Genomic DNA, 20,562 nt, shown 5'->3' with positions numbered 1-20,562 from the left:
AATAAATAAATTTAAATAAAAAAATTTACATGAAAAAAAATAAAAAAAAGAATATTGTCGACAAATTCCAGAGCTCCCAGATCAAGGAGAAAATACTGCAAGCAGCCAGAAAGAAACAATTTGAGTATTGTGGAAGCCCAATCAGAATAACCCAAGATCTAGCAACTTCTACATTAAGAGATCAAAGGGCTTGGAATACGATATTCCAGAGGTCAATGGAGCTAGGATTAAAACCAAGAATCACCTGTCCAGCAAAACTGAGTATCATGCTCCAAGGCAAAATATGGATTTTCAATAAAATAGAGGACTTTCAAGCTTTCTCAGAGAAAAGACCAGAGCTGAATAGAAAATTTGACTTTCAAACACAAGAATCAAGAGAAGCATGTAAAGGTAAACAAGAAAGAGAAATCATAAGGGACTTACTAAAGTTGAACTGTTTTGTTTACATTGCTACATGGAAAAATGATGTGTATAATTCATGAGACCTCAGTATTAGGGTAGCTGAAGGGAATATACATATAGAGAGAGACAGAGGGCATATGGTGAGTTGAATATGAAGGGATGATATCTAAAAAAATAAAATAAAATTAAGGGATGAGAGAGAAATACATTGAGAGAGAAAAGGACAGATAGAATGGGGTAAATTATTTCGCATAAAAGTGGCAAGAAAAAGCAGTTCTGTAGGAAGGGAAGAGGGGGCAGGTGAGGGGGAATGAGTGAATATTGCTCTCATCGGAATTGACCTGATGAGGGAATAACATACACACTCAATTGGGTATCTTACCCCACAGGAAAGAAGGAGGAAGGGGATAAAAAAGAGGGGATGATAGAAGGGAAGGCAGATAGGGGGAGGAGGTAATCAAAAGCAAACACTTTCAAAAAGGGACAGGGTCAAGGGAGAAAACTGAATAAAGGGGGACAGGATAGGAGGGGGCAAAATATAGTTAGTCTTTCACAACATGAGTATTGTGGAAGGGTTTTGCCTAATGATACGCATGTGACCTATGTTGAATTGCTTGAGTTCTTAGGGAGGGTGGGTGAGGAGAGAATAGGGGAGAGAATTTAGAACCCAAAATTTTAAAAGCTGATGTTCAAAAAAAAAACTTGTTTTTGCATGCAACTAGGAAATAAGATATACAGACAGACAACGGGGCATAGAAATCTATCCTGCCCTATAAGAAAGTAAGGGAAAAGGGGATAGTGGGGAGTGGGGTGACAGAAGGAAGGGCTGACTGGGGAATGGAGCAATCAGAATATATGCCATCTTGGAGTGGGGGAGTAGAAATGGGGAGAAAATCTGTATTTCAAAATCTTGTGGAAATCAATGCTGAAAACTAAAAATATTAAATAAATAATGAAATATTTTTAAAAAACAATAAAGGTAAGAGTTGCCAATTTTAAGTATACCATGAAATGTGTTGTTGCTAGGCTTCCTTCTTTCCCAATTTTTTTATCATTTTCCTGGAGATTCTTGACTTTTTGTTACTCCAGATTAATGTTATTTTGTCGAGTTCAATAAAACAAACCTTTGGTAGGTTTTATTAATATAGCATTGAATCTGTAAGTTAATTTAGGTGGTATTGGCATTTTTGTTATCATAGGCCAACCATGAGCAAATAATATCTCTCTTGTCATTGTCTAAGCTTCATTTTCATAAAAAGTAATTTTTTGCCATGTCCACACAATTCCAGGGTACTTTGCTAATTGAGCTCCCAAGTATTGCATACTTTCTATAGTTATTTTGAATAGACTTTCTATTTATTCCTGCTGGGCTTTGTTGGTAATATTTTTATTTTTTACATATGAAATCATGAAAAACACATGTCCATATTTCCCACCGTGCACAAAAGGCAAGAAAAATAAGAAAGTAAAAAAAAAATTATGCTTCAGCCTGTACTCAGACTTCATCAGCTCTCTCTCTCCTCTCTCTCTCTCTCTCTCTTTCTCTCTCTCTTCCTTCCTTCCTCTCTGCCTCCCTCCCTCCCTCTGGAGGTGGATAGCATTTTTCATCATAAGCCCTTCAGAACTGTCTTAGATCAGTGTATTGATCAGAATAGCCAAGTCATTCACAGTTGATCATTCTCTAATATTGCTGTTACTGTGTACAATGTTCTCCTGGTTCTGCTCACTTCACTTTACATGAGTTCATACCAGTCTTCTCAGTTTTTTCTGAAACCATCCTGCTCATCATTATTATAGCCCAAAAGTATCCCATTACAATTATATACCACAACTTCTTGGCATTCCCTCAATTTCTAATTCTTTGCAACACAAAAAGAGCTGCTATAAATATTTTTGTACATATGAGTCCTTATCCTTTTTCTTTTATTCATTTGGTATACAGACCTAGTACTGGTATCTCTGGGTCAAAGGGTAGGCACAGTTTCATAGCCCTTTGGGAATAGCTTCATATTGTTCTACAGAATGGCTGGACCAGTCCACAATTTCATGTTGTTAATATTTTAAAGGTTTTTTTTAAAGATTTTTAAAGGTATTATATATTCTACTATTTTGTTGGTGTTGTTAATTGTTTCTATTAGTTGAATTCTAAAGTTCTCAAAGTAAAATGTCATGACATCTTTAAAAAGTGATAATTTTGTTCTTCTTTGCCTATGTTTATTTCCTCAATTTCTTTTTATTGTATTACTGCTATCGCTAGCATAACTGGAACTGTATCAAATAAAACTGGCAATAATGGACATAATTTATTTACAACATGATCTTAAAAGAAAGGACTATCATTTCACCATTTTGGTTGGAGAGAAATACTGTTTATCATATTAAGAAATGTTTCCTTTATTGGAATGCTTTCTGGTGTTATTAATATAAAGGAATGTTATATTTTGTCAAAAGCTTCACTGCATATATTGATGTAATCTTTTAATTTTTATTGGTTTTGTTATTAATATGATCTGTGATATTTATAGATTTATTAATATTAAAGAAATCCTGTGTTTCCTATTAAATACAACCTCGTCATACTACTATGCTGATATAGACACACTGCTAATAATTTATCCAATAGTGTTGCAATGACATTTATGTGAGTCATTCAGATTTATGTGAGATTCTTTATTTCTCCTTGATTTAAGTATTTGGACCTAATTTCTCTCGTAGGAAACTGGCAACATCCCAACTTTCCTTATTTTTAATAATTATTTATGAAATATTAGAGTTAATTGTTCCTTGAACATGTCATTAAATTCACTTGTAAATCCATCAGGGGTTGTCTGTTCATTGCTTTTGCTTTGGTTTTTTTTTGGTTTTTTTTTTACTTTTTAAAATTTTTTTTAATTTATTTTTAGTTTTAAACATTCACTTTTATAAGATTTTGACTTACAAATTCTTCCCCCTCCCTTCTCTCCCCCTTTCCCAACACGGTATGCAATCTGATATAGGCTATACTAGTATAATCATATTAAATATATTTCCACATTAGTCATGTTATAAAAGAAGAATCAGAACCAAGGGGAAAATGTGAAAGAGAAAGCCAAAAAAAAGAGAGAGAAAATAGTATGCTTCAATCTGCTATTAATTGTTAAGGCCCTGTTTGTTATGGATTCAGAACTCCTGCCCAGCCCCCTAATGCAAGTGACTCAGCCTTACCTCCTATGGGGGTATGAATTAGCCTTACCTCCCATAGGGGCTCCCAGTACACAAAAAAGTGCAAAGCTGGACCCTATCTCAAAGTGCAGTCACTTTTAGGGGAGTGGGGAAGAAAGAAAAGGCTTTGCTTCTGTTCTAACAAGGCAAACTCTGTCTTTAGGTCTTCTATTGGAATTCCTGCTGGTTTGCATCCCCCTGTTCAAAGTCCTGGCTGGTTTCAGGCCCATTTGTGGGAGCTTCTATTGGTTTTCTAGGGGCAGCTCTTCTCTCTGTTTCCAACAGCCTCAGCCTTATTTACTGGGATTTGTGCTGGCTTCCTGATCTGATTCTTCTCTATACCTGTAAGAGCTTCTTACCTAACTTTGTAAGAGTTTCCCTAACATGATCCTTCAACCAGCTTTGGGCCAGTTTTTGGGGGTACTTCTGGTATGGGTAAAGGAGCTTCTCTTTCTTTTCCATTTTCTTTATCATCAGTCTTTCTGAGGTCCTTTTCAGATACTTGGTTGGGTTTATGCAGGAAAACCAGTTTCCTTCCTAACCTTTCACATCACCATCACAAATAGAAGTCCAATAGTATCCATTTGGAAATATGTTATCTCTCTTCTAAACTATGTAAAGTTGCATGTTTCATAAGAACACATCAAAGATCACAGTATCCAGAAGGGACTTTCTGGGTCATCTAGTCCAGTCTGGTCATCTTATAGGTGATCACACTGAGGCCCAGAGAAATGAATTCTTTCCTAAGGTCAAAAGATGGTGGAACTGCCATTTACAGCCAGGTCCTCTGACTCCAAATTCAGAGCTCTTCTTACTATGCCAAACTACATGCTAGCTCTTTTAATAAACAAAAAATTAACTTTGTCACTAGAATTGGTAGCATTTTTAGTCTTTCTCTTATACCTTACCTTTTTCGAAAGGTCAAACATCAGTTCCAAGGTTAGTTAAGTAAGTTCAAGTACTTTAGATAAACTAGAGTATTGATGTAATAATAAAGTACTTTGAAAACACTATATAAGGTATACTATCAGATCTCCTAGGAATAATAGCATGTGGTAAAAAGAATGAAGTACTCATAAGGAGAGAACTTTCAGTCACAATAACAAGTAGCATGATATGGGGAAAAGGGTTTTTTTCACTTGAAAAAATGGTTTTATTTTTATATATCTCATAGGATGGTTGTAGGAATAAAAACAAATGAAGTATATCTCTGGCATTTTGAATCTATAAAGTAAACCTTGAAAGAAACTCAGTTTAATAGGTTTCTTTAAATGTTTATATCTTCATAAACTTAAGCCTTATAATCTAAATGCAAACTGATTATTTTTATTTGAAAAGTAAAAGACAAGAATGTTGAGTAGGAAGTGAGAATATAAAAAATTTAAAACACATTATTACATTTCTCTCATCTCTCTAGCCTCAATGGTGATCTCCTTTTTGAAAGAACCATTTCTAATATAATGGCATGGAAATCTCAGCAATAAGGGCTAAACAAATTCAGAATATAGTACATAAATTGAATCATTTATCATCAATTAATTTTTATATCTTAGCCACAGGACTTGGTGCTTATTAAGCACAGCTGTAATTTGTTGTTTTTGAAAAGAGCATGTGATCTTAAAATGCAACATGAAAGTCACTGGCTTCAACAATAAGATAGATACATACTGTTAATCACATGTCAAAGATCTGTGACTTTGTCACTGTGAGAACTCTCTCTTCCAGTACAGACTGTAGCATGTCTGCAACTCAGCACATATCTTAGCCTATAGTCATACATCCAATAGGTGTCAGAGGTGAGACTGAAATCCAGTTTTCCTTACTCCAAGTTCAGGACTATATATACCCACACCGCCATGCCATTTTCTCTCATAGACAAAGGTACTAGTCACTGAAAAATAAGTCTTAGATCCAGTTAATGTTTGTTATTTTTTTAGATCCTATATTGCAGAAGGAAATAACCAGCTATGCCAAATTCTAACTCCACTCAATAAAACTTACTTGATAGTTTTTTTGCAGTTTACTTTGAAGTCCTTGGCACATTTTAATCATTTGCCTCAGTTCAGACCGTGCAACTGGAACTTCACAAGTAGGACTATTACAGTCAAGAAAAGATCTGTTTTATAAAATGTAAAGGAATATTACATTAATAGTGTGTCATACCCACTTAAGGAGTTTGTTAATAAGCACAAAATAATATTTTTTCCAGGTGATCTATTTAATTAGACACTACAAATATTTTATTAAGTAACATGGGTCATGTGAGCTACCATCTTAGACTTTACAGTAACACAGAATTTGACATCTAGAAGGGAGGTTATGATCACCTCTGCCAAATCCCTTGTTTTACAGATAGCACCTAGGGAAGTTATGGGACTTCCTTGTACACAGTAATACAGCTGAGCTACAGAGAAATGGTGTTATTAAAACCCAGGTCTCTTTCTCCCAGTCTGGTGCTCTTTATACTACACCAAGATCAAGCTTTTAGTTATTTCCTTATGTAACAACAATGCTACTTGCTGCTACTATGGCTGTGTAAGATCAATAAAATCAGCACACATGAGGACTGCTATCACAGGTTCTTTGATCTGCTTTTCTAAGGAAAGCAACTTTAAGGGGTTAACAATCTTACTTTAATTAAACACACTAACACCAGTAACTTAGTTCAAGGGGGAAAGTCAGCACCCTGAACTTCAGAGAAAATATAAACAGAAATTATAAAAACAGAGCAAAATAATGCAAATCAGCAGACAGGCTTCTAGCTGTCTGTCCAAGGCATTACATACATAGTTACCAGAGAGAAAAGCACCAACATCTGGGTTTTTCAAAGCCAGGGGGCTCCAACAGGGGCTTGTCTGGTCAAATCACACTACACTCTTCCTATGAGTGAACCCCAAGCAAAATGCTAACCTCAGAGTATATATACACTTCTTCAGGGTCACAGGGTGTCACAACCATGCAACTCAAACCCATGTGACCTAAGCTGTTCTGTGACTTAAGCAGGTCATCAAAGACTCTTGATTCAGTCAAAGACCTTGCTTGAAACAAAGGCAAGACTCAAAGGCACTTGATTGCCTTAGTGCTGAGAAGCACTCCAAAACAAAAGACAATAAAAAGTCCCACCCTACTTGCCATCACACTTTATTACTCTAAAAAATTGGACTTGTGATTTTCATTGGGATAAGGAACTCTCAGATGAGGAATCTCCCTTTATTTATGGAGGCTGGAGGCAACTTCTCAACAACTACAGTATTTGACAGCTGCCTAGGGCCCTGAAAGGTTCCATTATTTGCCTGGCTATAAATACTAGCAAAAAACTGAAAACTAAGCGAGTACCCACATATTGGTGAACGGCTGGACAAATGATGGTACATAACAATGGTGCCATAAGAAATGAAGTGGACAACTTCAGAGGAAACTGGGAAGACCTCTATGAATTGATGGAGAGGGAAATGAGCAAAATCACAACTTATACAATGACAACATTATAGAGAAAAATTTTGAAAGACTTTAGACCTCTGCTCAATGCAATAACAAACCATGATTCTAGGAGACCAAGAATAAAGCACGCTACCCACCTCTTGCCAAAAAGGTGATAAATTTAAAATGTAAAATGAGACAAACAATTTTTAGATGCAGCCAGTGTGGGAATTTGTTTTGCTGAATTACGCATATTTGTTATGAGGATTTCCTTTTCCTATTTTTTGTTCAATTGAGGGGAGGAGAGTAGGAAAGTAAATCAATTCTTGTAAAAATAAAAATATTTTTATTTTATGAAAGATTTAGCATTTTTAAATGATCATCATCATCATTATTATTACTTAATGCTCTTGGAATTTGGTGTGCTTCTACCAAACTTTTGACTTCCAACCTGAAGAAAGATTTTGCTTTGGGATACTTTATTTATGCCTTCCTAACTCACATCCACAGCACAAAGGTAAAATTCTCTAAGATCTTTTCCAGATCTGTGATTCTAGTCTATATCTGAGCTAACAAGTTACTGACGGAATACTGAAGTCACTAAAACAGCTTATATATGCCAGAACAATGAAACAGACAACAAAAGCAACAGTGTAAAAGTATTGTAAAAGTAAGGTTGTCATTTCTTAATCCATAATCTGTATTAATAATGGAAAGAGGCATTCCCTAGTAAAATTCTCTGTGGCAAATACAAATTTATAATGTTCATAAATGTCTTTTTTTAAAAAACATTCTTTTTATGGTACTTTCTTGGTACCATTCTGGCGTTAATCATTTTTACCTCATTTGTATGCTAATATGACTCTGTCCTCTCACCGACTCATTCACTAGATTATAATCTCCCTGAGGGCGGGAACTATGTATTCCTTTTGTAGTCAGGACAGAGGGAGGTGCATACAACATAACAACCAGTGGTTGTTAAACATCTAATGGATGGAATTAACTTCACTGAGTTTCCTTCAAGCTCACTTTCTCCAAGTAGTTTCTCTTCTTTTTTTCTTTCTTTCTTTCTTTTTTTTTTTTTTTGAAGAATGAGCAGGGAGTAGCTAGGTAGTCTAGTAGATAGAGCACTGGCCCTGGAGTGAGGAAGACCTGAGTTCAAATCCAGCCTCAGACACTTAACACTTACTAGCTGTGTGATCCTGGGCAAGTCACTTAACTCCAACTGCCTGGGGCGGGGGAAGAATGAGCAGATTTATTTATAGGTCAGATAAACCAAATGAAGTTCACAACTCAAGAAAATTAACAACTAAGACCCAGAGGTATCATAGGGTCAGTTACTTACAGTCATGTCCTGCTTAGCTCTCCTATCCGAGTCTAAGGTGCCCACAGTTATCTGAATACCGAATAAGCTGACTTATGATACACATGGTATCTGAGCAATCACCACTGGGATACTGGGCGATCACCTATCACAGATGTCCTGCTGGCACCTCAAATTTATACTCAAATAGATTTGTGATCTCATCTATAAAAGTACTCCCTCCAATGATGCAACTCACAGCCTCTCTATGCTTGCTCATCCACATTCTTCCCTAAGTTCACCATAGAGGGTCAGTATGTTTTGGGGTATGTTTGCCTGATATCACAAAGATACCCAATGGCCATATTCTTCATTTATTGCTATCCCTCTGTCTCACCATCCCAGTCTCTTTCTTGTTTACACATTTCTTTGATGATATGCTTAACAGTGTTTCTCCTTCATAAGTCCTAATACGTAAATGTGCTACAGTTTGTTAATGCTCACTATGACCTCTCCATTGCCATTTGGGTAACTCTCAATTTCAGTTCTTTAGAGAATGCACTATCCTATAAACTTTCAACCACACAAGTATACTTTTGGTATTGATTAAAGAAAAACCAAACCAAACAAACAAAAAAAAACCATGTTTTTTTTTGTTTCTGGATGAAGTTTGTGGTCATTAAAAGAACTTTGCAAATTTCCAAAGGCAATCCTGCTTACTCCCCTCCTCTTGGTTCAATTCTTGACTCAATTAAACATACATACAGAAAGAGAGAGAGAGAGAAAGAGAGAGAGAGAGAGAGAGAGAGAGAAAGAGAGAGAGAGAGAGAGAGAGAGAGAGAGAGAGAGAGAGAGAGGTGAATTGAGGAAGAGGGGAGGGGAAGAAAAAGAAGGGGAGGGGAAGGGAAACTTTTGTTGTGATTCTGCTTTCAGAACATGACTACTGTGGAAATACATTTAATATGATTGTACACATGTAGCCTATGTCATATAGCATGCTGTCTTGGGGAAGGGAGGAGGAGAGGTAGGGAGATAATTTAGAACTCAAAATCTTATGAAAGTGAATGTTGAAAACTAAAAATAAATAAATAATATAAATTAAATTTTGGAAAAAAAGATTTTTATGCTGATGTCAATATATATACATACACATAGTATATATTAATATATACACACATAATGTACACATATATGTGATAAATATGTATATATTATATATGGACAAGATTATAATTTCAAGATCTCTTCTGATGATGCCCTTATATACATATATATACATGTGTATGCACATATATATACACACATGCATACATAGACACGTGTATATACTGTATATATATATAAGGGGTCTGGTGCATGCTCTGAGTACTTCTGATGCAGTTGTTATCCTTCATGCTTGAAGAGGACCAAAATGACATCACTATGTCAGGGTCAAAGTACATTGTGTCTAGCTGTGGCTGATCAGACCAACAGGAGCTCAGGAGGCTCTACTACAGATCAGGCACAAATAGTCTGGATGAACATTTGGAGTGGAGATGTCTCTAAATCTGTGCATCTCATGTTTCTTTTGAGCTACTGTAATTCTACTTTGCTGACAGAGCACAGCATCTTCTTCAGTGGAGGCATGCCATGCTGAGTGGTCCTGAGACACTGGCAATGAAACAATGGAGAGAGTCTTCCCATAATCAGAATTCCCTACACCAATGAAGCTAGAGGTCTAGACAAAAAGCAAAACCAAAAAACCCACTCTCCCTCCTAAAAGTGCGAGTGAAATCTGAAGGGGTGATGGAGACGAGAAGGGAGAGATACAAAGAACACAGGGTTCTCAGAGGTTGACAAATATATCACTATATCATTTTGCCTCTATCCCTTACCTGAGTTTGTCAGAGAGAGGATTCAAAGCTTCATTCAACTCTAGCAAAAGGGCAGCCCGAGAACTTAATCCCTCTGTAAGCAGAACTACCTATTGAGAAATGATTTACAAAGTGGTTATAAAATGCCATAGTAAAATGGTGTCTATTTTATTCAGTACTATATTTCAAGAAGTTTTCACAGTCTCATTTTCTGCTCACTTGTATCTTTCATTCAGGAAGGACATTTATTTGTAGTTTATAAATTATCTTAGACGGCCTTAATTTATACATGATTACTATTCAGAAAATGTTTTTCTAATTTATATTCCTTATCAGATTTGAATTTATGATTTCTAAAATCCAAAGTATAATATAATTTAATGGGGCAACTTTTCTGTGATGCTACTAAAAGCCATTACTAAATTTAGGTAATTATATACTTCATATCAGGCTTGGAGTATAGAACACATGGGTTTAAATTTCTCCTCCGATGAGGTTAACCAGGAACAAGACATTCAAATTTTCTGAGCCTCAGTTTTCTCATATGTAAAACAGGAATAAGGATACCTAGAGAACCTAACTCAGAATTGTGATGAGAATCAAATAAGATAATACACACAAAACACTTTAGAAAGGCCAGTTATCATCACAATCACCATCATTTAAGAATTAGCTACATAGTGCTTTAAAGAGTATTTTTCAGTGTTTTTGTATCACACCTAGGATTTCATTGGTATTTTGAACTCCCAATAAGGAAACTCTCTCTGTGAATGAAGACTGGAATTTTATGTGTAATATACTATCTTAAAAGAGTTCCTTGGAGATACCAAAGGTTCCTTGGCTTGCCCAGGGTCACAGAGTTAATGAGTTCACTAATGTTTTTTGCCTAATGGATAGACCGTCTTTTGTATACTGTCTTCTCCCATTAGATTGTAAGTTCTTTGAGGGCAGGAACTATCTTTCTTTTTCTTATTTGTACCTCAGCACAGAGCCTGGCACATGGTAGGCATTTAATAAATTTTTATTTTATAATATCTTATCATTAAATAAGATATAGAATCAAGAATAAACAAATAAGTAGCCAAAGAAATGTTTGCTGTGGTGAGCAAATATTTCTTGATTGAGGAAAACGTGACACTAGTGAGTAGGTATCCCTATAAATTCAGTAACTTAACAACCATTTATTTAGCATACAAAAGGCAACTTGGCATCATGGACAGAGGGCAAGTCTTGGAGTCAGAAAGATCTTGGTTTAAGCCCTGCCTCTGAAACATACCATGGGGGACCGTGGGCAAAACACTTTATCTGTCTCTGACTCAGACAACTGCTGAAGACTATAGGTAACAGAGTACTTGCCAGTCTGCATGGATGGAGGGTGCTTCAACCCAGGCAGTTAGCTGGACAATTAAATCACTGGTCCAAACAACAACAACAGCAACAATAAAAAGCAAGGAACAGTCCTAGGGTAAAACAAAAACTAGTCCCTACCAGTAAGGAGCTGGAATTCTACAATGTAGATACAACCTGCATTAGTGAGTAGACAAAAGGATCTGTGGGCAGCTAGGTGGTGCAGCAGATAGGATGCCAGGCCTAGAGTCAGGAAGACCTGAGTTCAAATCCAGCTTCAGACACTTGCCTCAGTGGCCCTCGGCAAGTCACTTCATCCTGTTTGCCTCATTTTCTTCATCTGTAAAAGTGAGCTAGAGAAGGATGTGGCAAATCACTCCAGTATCTTTGCCACAGAACCCCAGATGGGGTCACAAAGTGTCAGACAAATGGAACAGCAACAAAACCTGGATCTCTGATCTCATCAACATTGGCATTCCCTTTAACAATACAGATCACAATCCATCCCTCTCTCTCTTGTCCCTCCTGTGTGACTTGTGTCTTTCCTCCCATAAGTACACTAAAAGATGTGTACCTGAGGGCCTTCCTCATTTTCTCTTGAGATAGCAAAGATACATCTCTATACAATTTAACAAACTGCATTGTTTAAAAGGGGCAAAAGGGGAGGGGGATTTTGGTTAGGAAAGAAGGCAAATTATTCTAGACTGAAGGAGCAACAGGAACAAAGATAAGAATGACAAAAACAATTACAATGAGGTGACCAACTGTGGTGCTAATGTGATCAAAGATCTTCCCCACCCATTCAATAGGCCTCAGGTGGAGCTAGTTAAGGGAAGTTTGATTAGAAGTGGCCTGTTTGTAGGAAGGCCCATTTGCTAAGTAGCACTTAAGCCATGCAGGCCCACACCTTTTTGCTATTAGGTGCTAGGACCCAGGCCTACACCCTTTTGCTAAGTAGGTGCTAAGCCCCAGGACCCCAAACAAGGTATATATACCCTGTGGGTAGACATTAAGCTCAGACTAGAGAGCTGCGAGAAGAAAAAGATGAAGAAGAGAGAACTGCAGGAGAGGACAGAGAACTGAAGGAGACAGAGAGAAAACTGGAAGGGCTCTGAGAACTGCAAGGGCTTTCAGAACTGTGGGAGGAGAGGACACAGGCAAGCAGACAGTTAGGATTCATGAGTGTTTACAGGAAGGCCCTAGCAGAGGGGAAGTTTACAGGATGGCTTGGGTCCTTGCTGTGATACTGTGTTTTAATTTCCTTGCTGTTACATTGAGGTGGATTTATTGGTTCTGTGATACAATTGTTACTATGTCAAATTGGAGTTATTGGTTTTGGGATTTGATCCTCTGGTGTCTGAATAAATGTTTTACTTCTCCCTTCTATATAGAGAGTCTCTTATGCTTTGCAATTCTGAACTATATAGGCATATTCATGGTCACCATTGATATCATGAATCTTGCCTTACTGATACACCAACCTAAATGGAGCAAAGCGTACCTACTATGAAATAGCAAGATAGAGAAAGATTGATAGAGTACAATTACTGAAAGTATTTTCACTTGAGGCACTAATTGAATGGTGATTGAAGGATCACTGCATCAGACACAATTGGCCACTGAGCCAGGAAGAATGGTCTCATCGATAGACTAAAAGGGGTGACTGCCTCTTCCCTATCCACCAAATGTGTTGGGATCCCCCTTTGAATGTAATGGCAATGTAAATGGGAAGATCTTACCCATCCATTAATAGGCCTATGTGACCTGCTTAAGTCACATAGAACCCTAAGTCACATGAGTTTAAGTCACATAAAATCTGTGGTGGGAGGAGCTTGCTGAATGGGTGGAACAGGAAGGAGTAGAGCAGGAAGGGTGGAGCAGAGCTGAGAGGAAGTTGGTCAGAGCAATCAGAGCTGGGAAGGAGAGAGCAGGCGGAGGAACTAGCATGAGTGAGAGAGGGAGTGATTTTGCTTAAGGGTGTTCATTTGTGGGAAGGCCCTAACAGGGGGAAGGCTTGGGGATGGTGGTGCCCCCTGCATTGCTAATGTGTATAGATTTCTTTGTTGCTATGATGGATGTGGCTTTCTGGTGTTGGGATTCAGCTTCCTGGTGTTTGAACAAGTGTTTGGGTTCCGTCTTCCATGTGGAGAGTCTGCTATAGTTTGCGATTCAGAACTATGCCAGCATATTCATGGCCACTGTAGATGCTGTGAATATTGCATTGGCACTATAAATAGTCTCCTTGATAGACTAAGAGGGATGACTGTCCTTTTCAGCTCATTCTCTTCCCTATCCACCAAATATGTTGGGATCCCCCCTTTGTTGTCTTGTGTTGGTAAAGTTACATCCTACACCAATGGTAATATATAACTCTTATCTAGATGAATTTGAGTCCAGCTTTCAAGGCTTTAGTAACCTCTTCTGTTTTTATGTTTTGGTTTGGGGGTTTGGGGGTTTTTTCTCATCTCTGAGCACAGGTGACTGAGCAGAGATGACAACACATGGAATTTTCCACCTTGGTTGGTTACCTTGGGAGTTGATGGGTTCTTCACTCAGTGCTCGCTACCATGTGGGAGCTACACTTTGAAGCCACTACAATGTTTACACTATTATAATATAGTCTGTAAGCAATACCATGATCTAAGACAATTCCAAAAGACTCATGATGGAAAATGCTATCCACATCCAGAGAAAGAACTATGGAGTCTGAATGCAAATAAAAGCACACTGTTTCCTCTTTTTTTTCTTTCCTGTGGTTTTTTCCCTTTTGTTCTGACTCTTCCTTCACAATATGACTAATGTGGAAATATGTCTAATAGGATTGTACATGTATAGCCTATATCAGATTGCATGCCATATTGGGGAGAAGGGAAAGGAGGAAGAGAAAAAAATTGAAACTCAAAATCTTATAAAAGTGAATGTTGAAAACTACCTTTACATGTAATTGGAAAAAATAAATACTATTAAGTGGAAAAAAATAATAGTCTATGGAAAACCATGGGAAGGGGTGACACCTGAATTGGGAGGAGAGGGTAGGCAGAAAGGGAGTTGCAAGCTTCAGGATGATGATGCTGGAGGGGAGAGTTTTGAAACATACTTAGGTTTGAAAAGGATATTTAATATAGGCCCTAGAACAAGATGAGGAGCAATTGGGCAGATGTGAAGAAGTTCTGAGAAGAGGGGATCTGAACTAGGTTCTATAAGCCTAGTTCAGAAGAAAGCCTAGATCAGAGAACTTCTGTTCGCAGGGTCTAAAGAATGATGAAATTGAGAAGAGTGTTGACCTGAAGCTGGTGGACCTAAAACTCATTCATAAAAGTGCTCTATTTTCTCTAGGCCTAGAGCTAAGAATAAATTGAATTCACCAGAAAGGACAATCACCCCTTGAGTTGGGGTTAAAATAAAAAATGATCTGCTAGAAGAAAGGCAAGACAGATAATATCTGGAAGAAACTAAAGATTAAATCAATATCGAGCTGCTCAGTTTGGGATTGAATCTATAATTTAGATGTCATCCATTTATAGTCTATACTACAAGATTTCCTTGTGTATATAGAAACAATTGGCTACGCATTTGAATTTACACTACTACTACTTTTCTGAAAGAGACAGGAAGGTAGCACCATAGGAGAAGGGGGAAAAACAGACCATTAATCACAGGAATATGTTATTTGGAAGATAAATTTTCCCTGAGCCCACTGTACAAATAAGAGAAAGTTATCTAAGCAACCTGCAACCAGTTATGGAGTCTTTTGTTTGGGAGCTGCCCTCATAGGACCAAAGAATTTAAAGCTGAAGAAAATTATAGAGACTTATAGAGGAAACCAAGATACACAGAGTTTTAGTGGCTTGCCCAAGTCCACACATCCAGAATCTCAACTCAACTTTAAATCGAATGCCTTTTCCACAATGCCAAGCTGTCTTTTGCACTAGGGACCCTTGAGCTTCAACAGGAACAAAGCAATTCTAAGGGAAAAAAAGTCATCGTTTTCTTATTCCAAGAATAAATGTTTCATTTCTGTAAAAAAAAAAACATATTTAAATAGTTGACATTTTTGTCTTTTCTTTCTCTTTCACCTTCCATCCCCATCTAATCCTATCCCATCCCATGACTTACACATCCAGGAAAGCAAACGAAACCTAGAACTGAATCCTCAACCTTCTCAGCCAAAGGTCATACTAGTTAGCTGGTTTTTCTAAGTCTAGAACTAATCAAAAAACTTAGCACTGATAATATGATCCGAGGTCTGCACTTTTCCCTGTTTTCTTTCATCTGATCCTCACAACCTGGGAAGCAGATACCATGATTCGCCCCATTTTACAAAGGAGTAAACTGAGGCAAGAGGGGTGATGGTTAATAAGAGTCTGAGGCAGGATTCACACTCTGGTCTTCCTGAGTTTAAATCCTGCACTATTCTTCATGCAGCCTAATATTGAGGGCTAGGGCCCAGGACTGAAAATAGCAGCCTAGGTACACATCTTAGTGTCTTCAGGCAAAAAAAAAATTCAGTCAATAAATCAATCTATATATATAATGCATGTATATATATATATGTATATGTATATATGTATATATGTGTGTATATATATGGGGGGGCCATCTTGGAGATCTGCCTAAAATGATTTAGGGAAGGGATAGTTAATAATAATAGTAGTAGTAATGGTAACAAGACTAATAACAAATAATAATAACATTTATATAGTTTTTTAAACTTTGTAAAGTGCTTACAAATATTATCTCATCTCACCCTCACAAAAACCTTGGGAGGTAAGTGCTGTCATCATCTCTGTTTTAGAGTTGAGGACGCTGACACAGACATTTGCCTCATAATGCTTTGGAAATGGAGAAATTCCCTGTGAGGAGTGGAGAGCTACCAAAGTGTTCAGTTTTGGTTTTTTTGTTTTGTTTTTGTTTTTAAAGCATGATAGGAAGGAGAAAAGACTGAGGGAGACCTGTGATAGTAGGATAGCAGGAGAGAGAGAGAAAGAGAAAGGGAGAGAGAGAGGGAGAGAGAGAGGGAAAGAGAGAGAGAGAGAGAGAGAGAGAGAGAGAGAGAGAGGGAGGGAGGGAGAAGGGGAGAGGGAGAGAGGGAGAGAGGGAGAGAGAGAGAGACAGGAGACAGAGACAGAGAGAGAAAGAAACAAAGACCCTCTTTGAGCTTGCAGCCAGGTAGTGGTTGCTCCACTAACCTGCAATGATGTGCAGACATGAGTCAAACCCTTGCCTGAGCAACAGAAGAAGCTGGTTGGAAGAGAACAAAATTGGGAGATGTGGGGCTAGCATGGAAGAACGCAGCTTTTGGGTATTTAGTTTGTGGTGACCAGGACACACTACCCTGTCCAGCAAAAGCTAAATGGTACTACAAATTGAAGTTCCTGATAACGAGTTGTCTACAGTGAGTGACTGAAAAAGCTCCCCAGTCTTCATGGACTGAGGAATTGAGTGATTTATGAGGAAATACTGACTCATTTCCCCTTCCCAAAAGGAAGCCAAAGGAGAATAAGATAGAGATCTGACTCAAAACTTTCTATCCCTGGGAGGCTATCCCTGGGAGAAGAAGAGATGGCTTGCTTAGAATATGGGCATTTTAGGAATGCTTGCTGCTGATATATATATATATATATATATATATATATATATATATATATATATATATATATATATATATGTATATATATATATACATATATATATATATCTCCTTAATTTCTCTGTATTTCAACTAAACTTTTTATTATAGTTACAATATAAGGTGGAGTTGATTTGCAAACAATCTGCAGGATCTGAAGGGAAGTCAGGATTTTCCAGTGATAGGAGAACAAATAACCCAAAGTATAGCCTGGAAATAATAGGGATTGTACTACCTATTGCATTGTGGGTAGGGGGACCTGTTACATGTTTAATAAGTATCTATAATGTGCAAGATATTGTATTAGGTTCCAGAGAAAAGATAAAAGTTTAAATACAATATAATCTCTGACCACATGGAGCTTATAGCCTAGTGGTGAATGAGATAATAATAAATTCTCCAAAGTTTTTGGTATTGGGTCTTTCCATACTTAGTTAGATTGGCCCTTGGACAGCAAGTACAATCTATAACTAGGCCTATAAATTAAAGCCTTTCCACCTTAGTATGATGTACTATAGCATGCCTTCTGCTGGCATAGACTTTGAAAATCAAGGATTGTGTCCAGGCTGCAAGGAGGCATCAGTCTAGGATGAATGAGGAATGTAAGAATACAGAAACCCCATCAAAGAAATACAAGGACAAGCATCACGCTAAACTACTAAGATTTTTCTGAGTTTCATTTTACATAAAACAATAATTTAGTTACATAAGGAAAAAGACCTTCATCTTCGAAGTGCTAAAAACATATTATAGGTATGAGAAAGCTTGAGTCAAGAGTAATCCATGAGTTAATGCATCAGTTCTGAAAGGCTACAACCACAACAGTAGGCAATAGGGGCCATTACAAGTTCTTAGCCAAGGGTGTAACAATGAATGCGGAGGTTAGAGATGAGTATATCAGCAGCATGCAGCTGTAAAAGATGTATGGTGTAAAATGATGGTCTAAACCTAATTTCTGCCCAACACCTTTGCAATTTTTTCAATAATTCTCTTCAATTAGGAAGTTCCTCCCTGGGTAATTTATGTTTTAGGGTTTATAAAAAATTGGGTTCTTGTATTTTAGTTTCTCATTTCTTCCTTGTTTAGTCTATTCCATCGATCAACTTTTCTATTTTTAACCAATACCAAAGAGTTTTGATGATTAGTACAAAGCAACAATTTTTGTGAATCTAATGTTTTGCTTAGTTACCTTAATTGAAGGCATCAGTAATGTAACAATGTAGTTTTGATAAACATTTCAAAGGGTGTTGACATTTTCACAAGTTTTGAATATTTATATATCACACAGTAGCTAAATAGTCACATAAAATGAAAAGGTGCATTTTTATCTATGATTTATAATGTGTCGTACATACATGTCTGTCTATCTAGATACTATCTAGGTATTTATAACAAGATTTCCTAGGTACTTAAAATAATGCCTGCATAAGTTATCAGTCAACAAAATAATCTGCCATGGATCATCAATTGACCTTAATAAAATCACTGTAAAAATAATTACTATTATTAGCAATAATTTTAGAGTTCCATCGTTTAGAAAATTAAGAACTTCAAAAGAAAACAGAGGCCATTTTCTTTGTATTATAAATTTATTGGTCATTTCTGCTGCTTGATTACCTGTCTCTGTAGCTGCATGACTTGAGCTTTCAAAAGATTGATGCGTCTTTCATCAAAACATTCACTCTTCCCTTCTTCTATGAGCCATTCATATTGATTTCTAAAAAATTAAAACTTCATTTGAAATGTTACATCACCAAAATGTTATTAATATAGCAGTCAATAAATGATGATAAAAGGAATCTCAAAAGGTATAGCCTTTCTTATGACAAATATAAGACAAATGTGTGTGCATTTGTGTGAGTTTATACACATTTACAAACCAACCAAACTCAAAGGGAAAGGGGGCATAGGAGTAGGAGGCATGTCCCTTAGGGGAAGGAAGCAACAACGAGGCATAAAGGTAGAAGACAAAGCAGACAGAACTGCACAACATACTCTCAAAATGCAGAATGGTGCAATAGAAAAAAAATACTGGAATTTGAGTCAAGGGGCCTGGGTTCAAATCTGTCTGTCACTGATGTATGTACGACCTTAGGCAAGTTATTTAATTTCCCTAGGCCTCAGTAAAATGAGTGAAATGATCTTTAGATGATCTCTAACATTCTTTCCAATCCTAAATCTGACTCTCTAATATCTGACAGAAATTAAAGAAAGGCAGACACAAAGAAGGCTGCTAGTTTACTGCTTTGAGGGGACCAGTTGTAATATTATGCATATTGCAAAGAATGTGTAGAAATAACAAGGGGAAGGAACCCAATGAGGTCTGTGAACATGGTTGAGCATCAAAGACTCAACAGAGTGGATGTCCTAGAATATATCCTTCGTATGTGATATTTTCTATGTTCTCCTAGTGATTCTCGTATGTTATAATTTGGCTATATACAGTGTGTGTATGTGTGTATATGTGCATGTATATATCTACGTATACATGCACATACATACACATATAGATATGTACATGCGCACACATGCGCACACACGTGCACAAACACACACACACACACACACACACACACACACTATGCAAAGCAAGGAATAGGACAATCTTGCTGCATTCTGCCCTGACCAAACCACATCTAGAGTACTTCATTCATCTCCAGGAGCCACTTTCAGAAGAATTAAGTAAAATTGGAACGCATTCAGGGGAGGACAACCATGAAAATGAGGAAACATAAAACCAAGCCATACAGACATTAGTTGAAGAAACTAGGAATATTTACTCTGGAGATAACTTATGATATACAATGATACATTTATATTTAGGTGTGGCTATCTGCTAAGAAAATTTAACTAATATAGGAATATTGCTGAAAACTCTTCCTATACGCTATTTCTGGACAATTAGGAAAACCATTAGAGTTAGTGTTTAGTAGTACAGATTATAAATTATAAATGTGTACAAATTAGACACAACAAAGTTAATATAGGAATCAATGCTGATTACAAATTAAAGAAAACATTTTCCCATTGCATTTTGAACACTACAACAATATATTAAATGAGAACCTAATGAATCTAAATAAATTTAAAATATACAAGTATATTTTACATGAATTGTTCCTAAATTGTGATATATATAGAAACATAATTCTATCTTCCAATCATTTATTCAGGCCCATTTACACAATGACAATTATATATCAACGTAAGACAAAGACTCTAAAAAAGGGTGATATAAAAAAGGTGATGATTTAAAAAAAAAAAAACACCCAATCACTATCAGGGAACCTTGTTTTCTAGTGCCTACTCATGTATTAAGCAGCCATGTGACCATGAACAGGTCAGTTCTGTTCTTTTCACCTCTATGCTCTCATTTATAAAATAAAGTAATTGAAGTAACTGAGCTC

At 36.8% G+C, this 20,562-nt stretch overlaps 1 protein-coding gene across 1 annotated transcript in view; it reads right to left on the bottom strand.

Annotated features, from left to right (window-relative positions):
- The window catches only part of LOC118845550, a 232,990-nt gene that overhangs the window by 135,045 nt on the left and 77,383 nt on the right, over window positions 1-20,562 (bottom strand). Inside the window, exons 5-7 of the mRNA XM_036753508.1 lie at window positions 18,773-18,872; window positions 10,201-10,289; window positions 5,605-5,719 (exon numbers count right to left, since the gene is read on the bottom strand). Of these exons, the coding sequence (XP_036609403.1) occupies window positions 5,605-5,719; window positions 10,201-10,289; window positions 18,773-18,872 (304 nt within the window). The remainder of the gene's footprint in view (window positions 1-5,604; window positions 5,720-10,200; window positions 10,290-18,772; window positions 18,873-20,562) is intronic.

Source organism: Trichosurus vulpecula, chromosome 1 (genome assembly GCF_011100635.1).
Source record: "Trichosurus vulpecula isolate mTriVul1 chromosome 1, mTriVul1.pri, whole genome shotgun sequence".
In the NCBI taxonomy this organism is placed as follows: domain Eukaryota; kingdom Metazoa; phylum Chordata; class Mammalia; order Diprotodontia; family Phalangeridae; genus Trichosurus; species Trichosurus vulpecula.
This window is presented reverse-complemented; position numbering and strand designations above follow the sequence as displayed.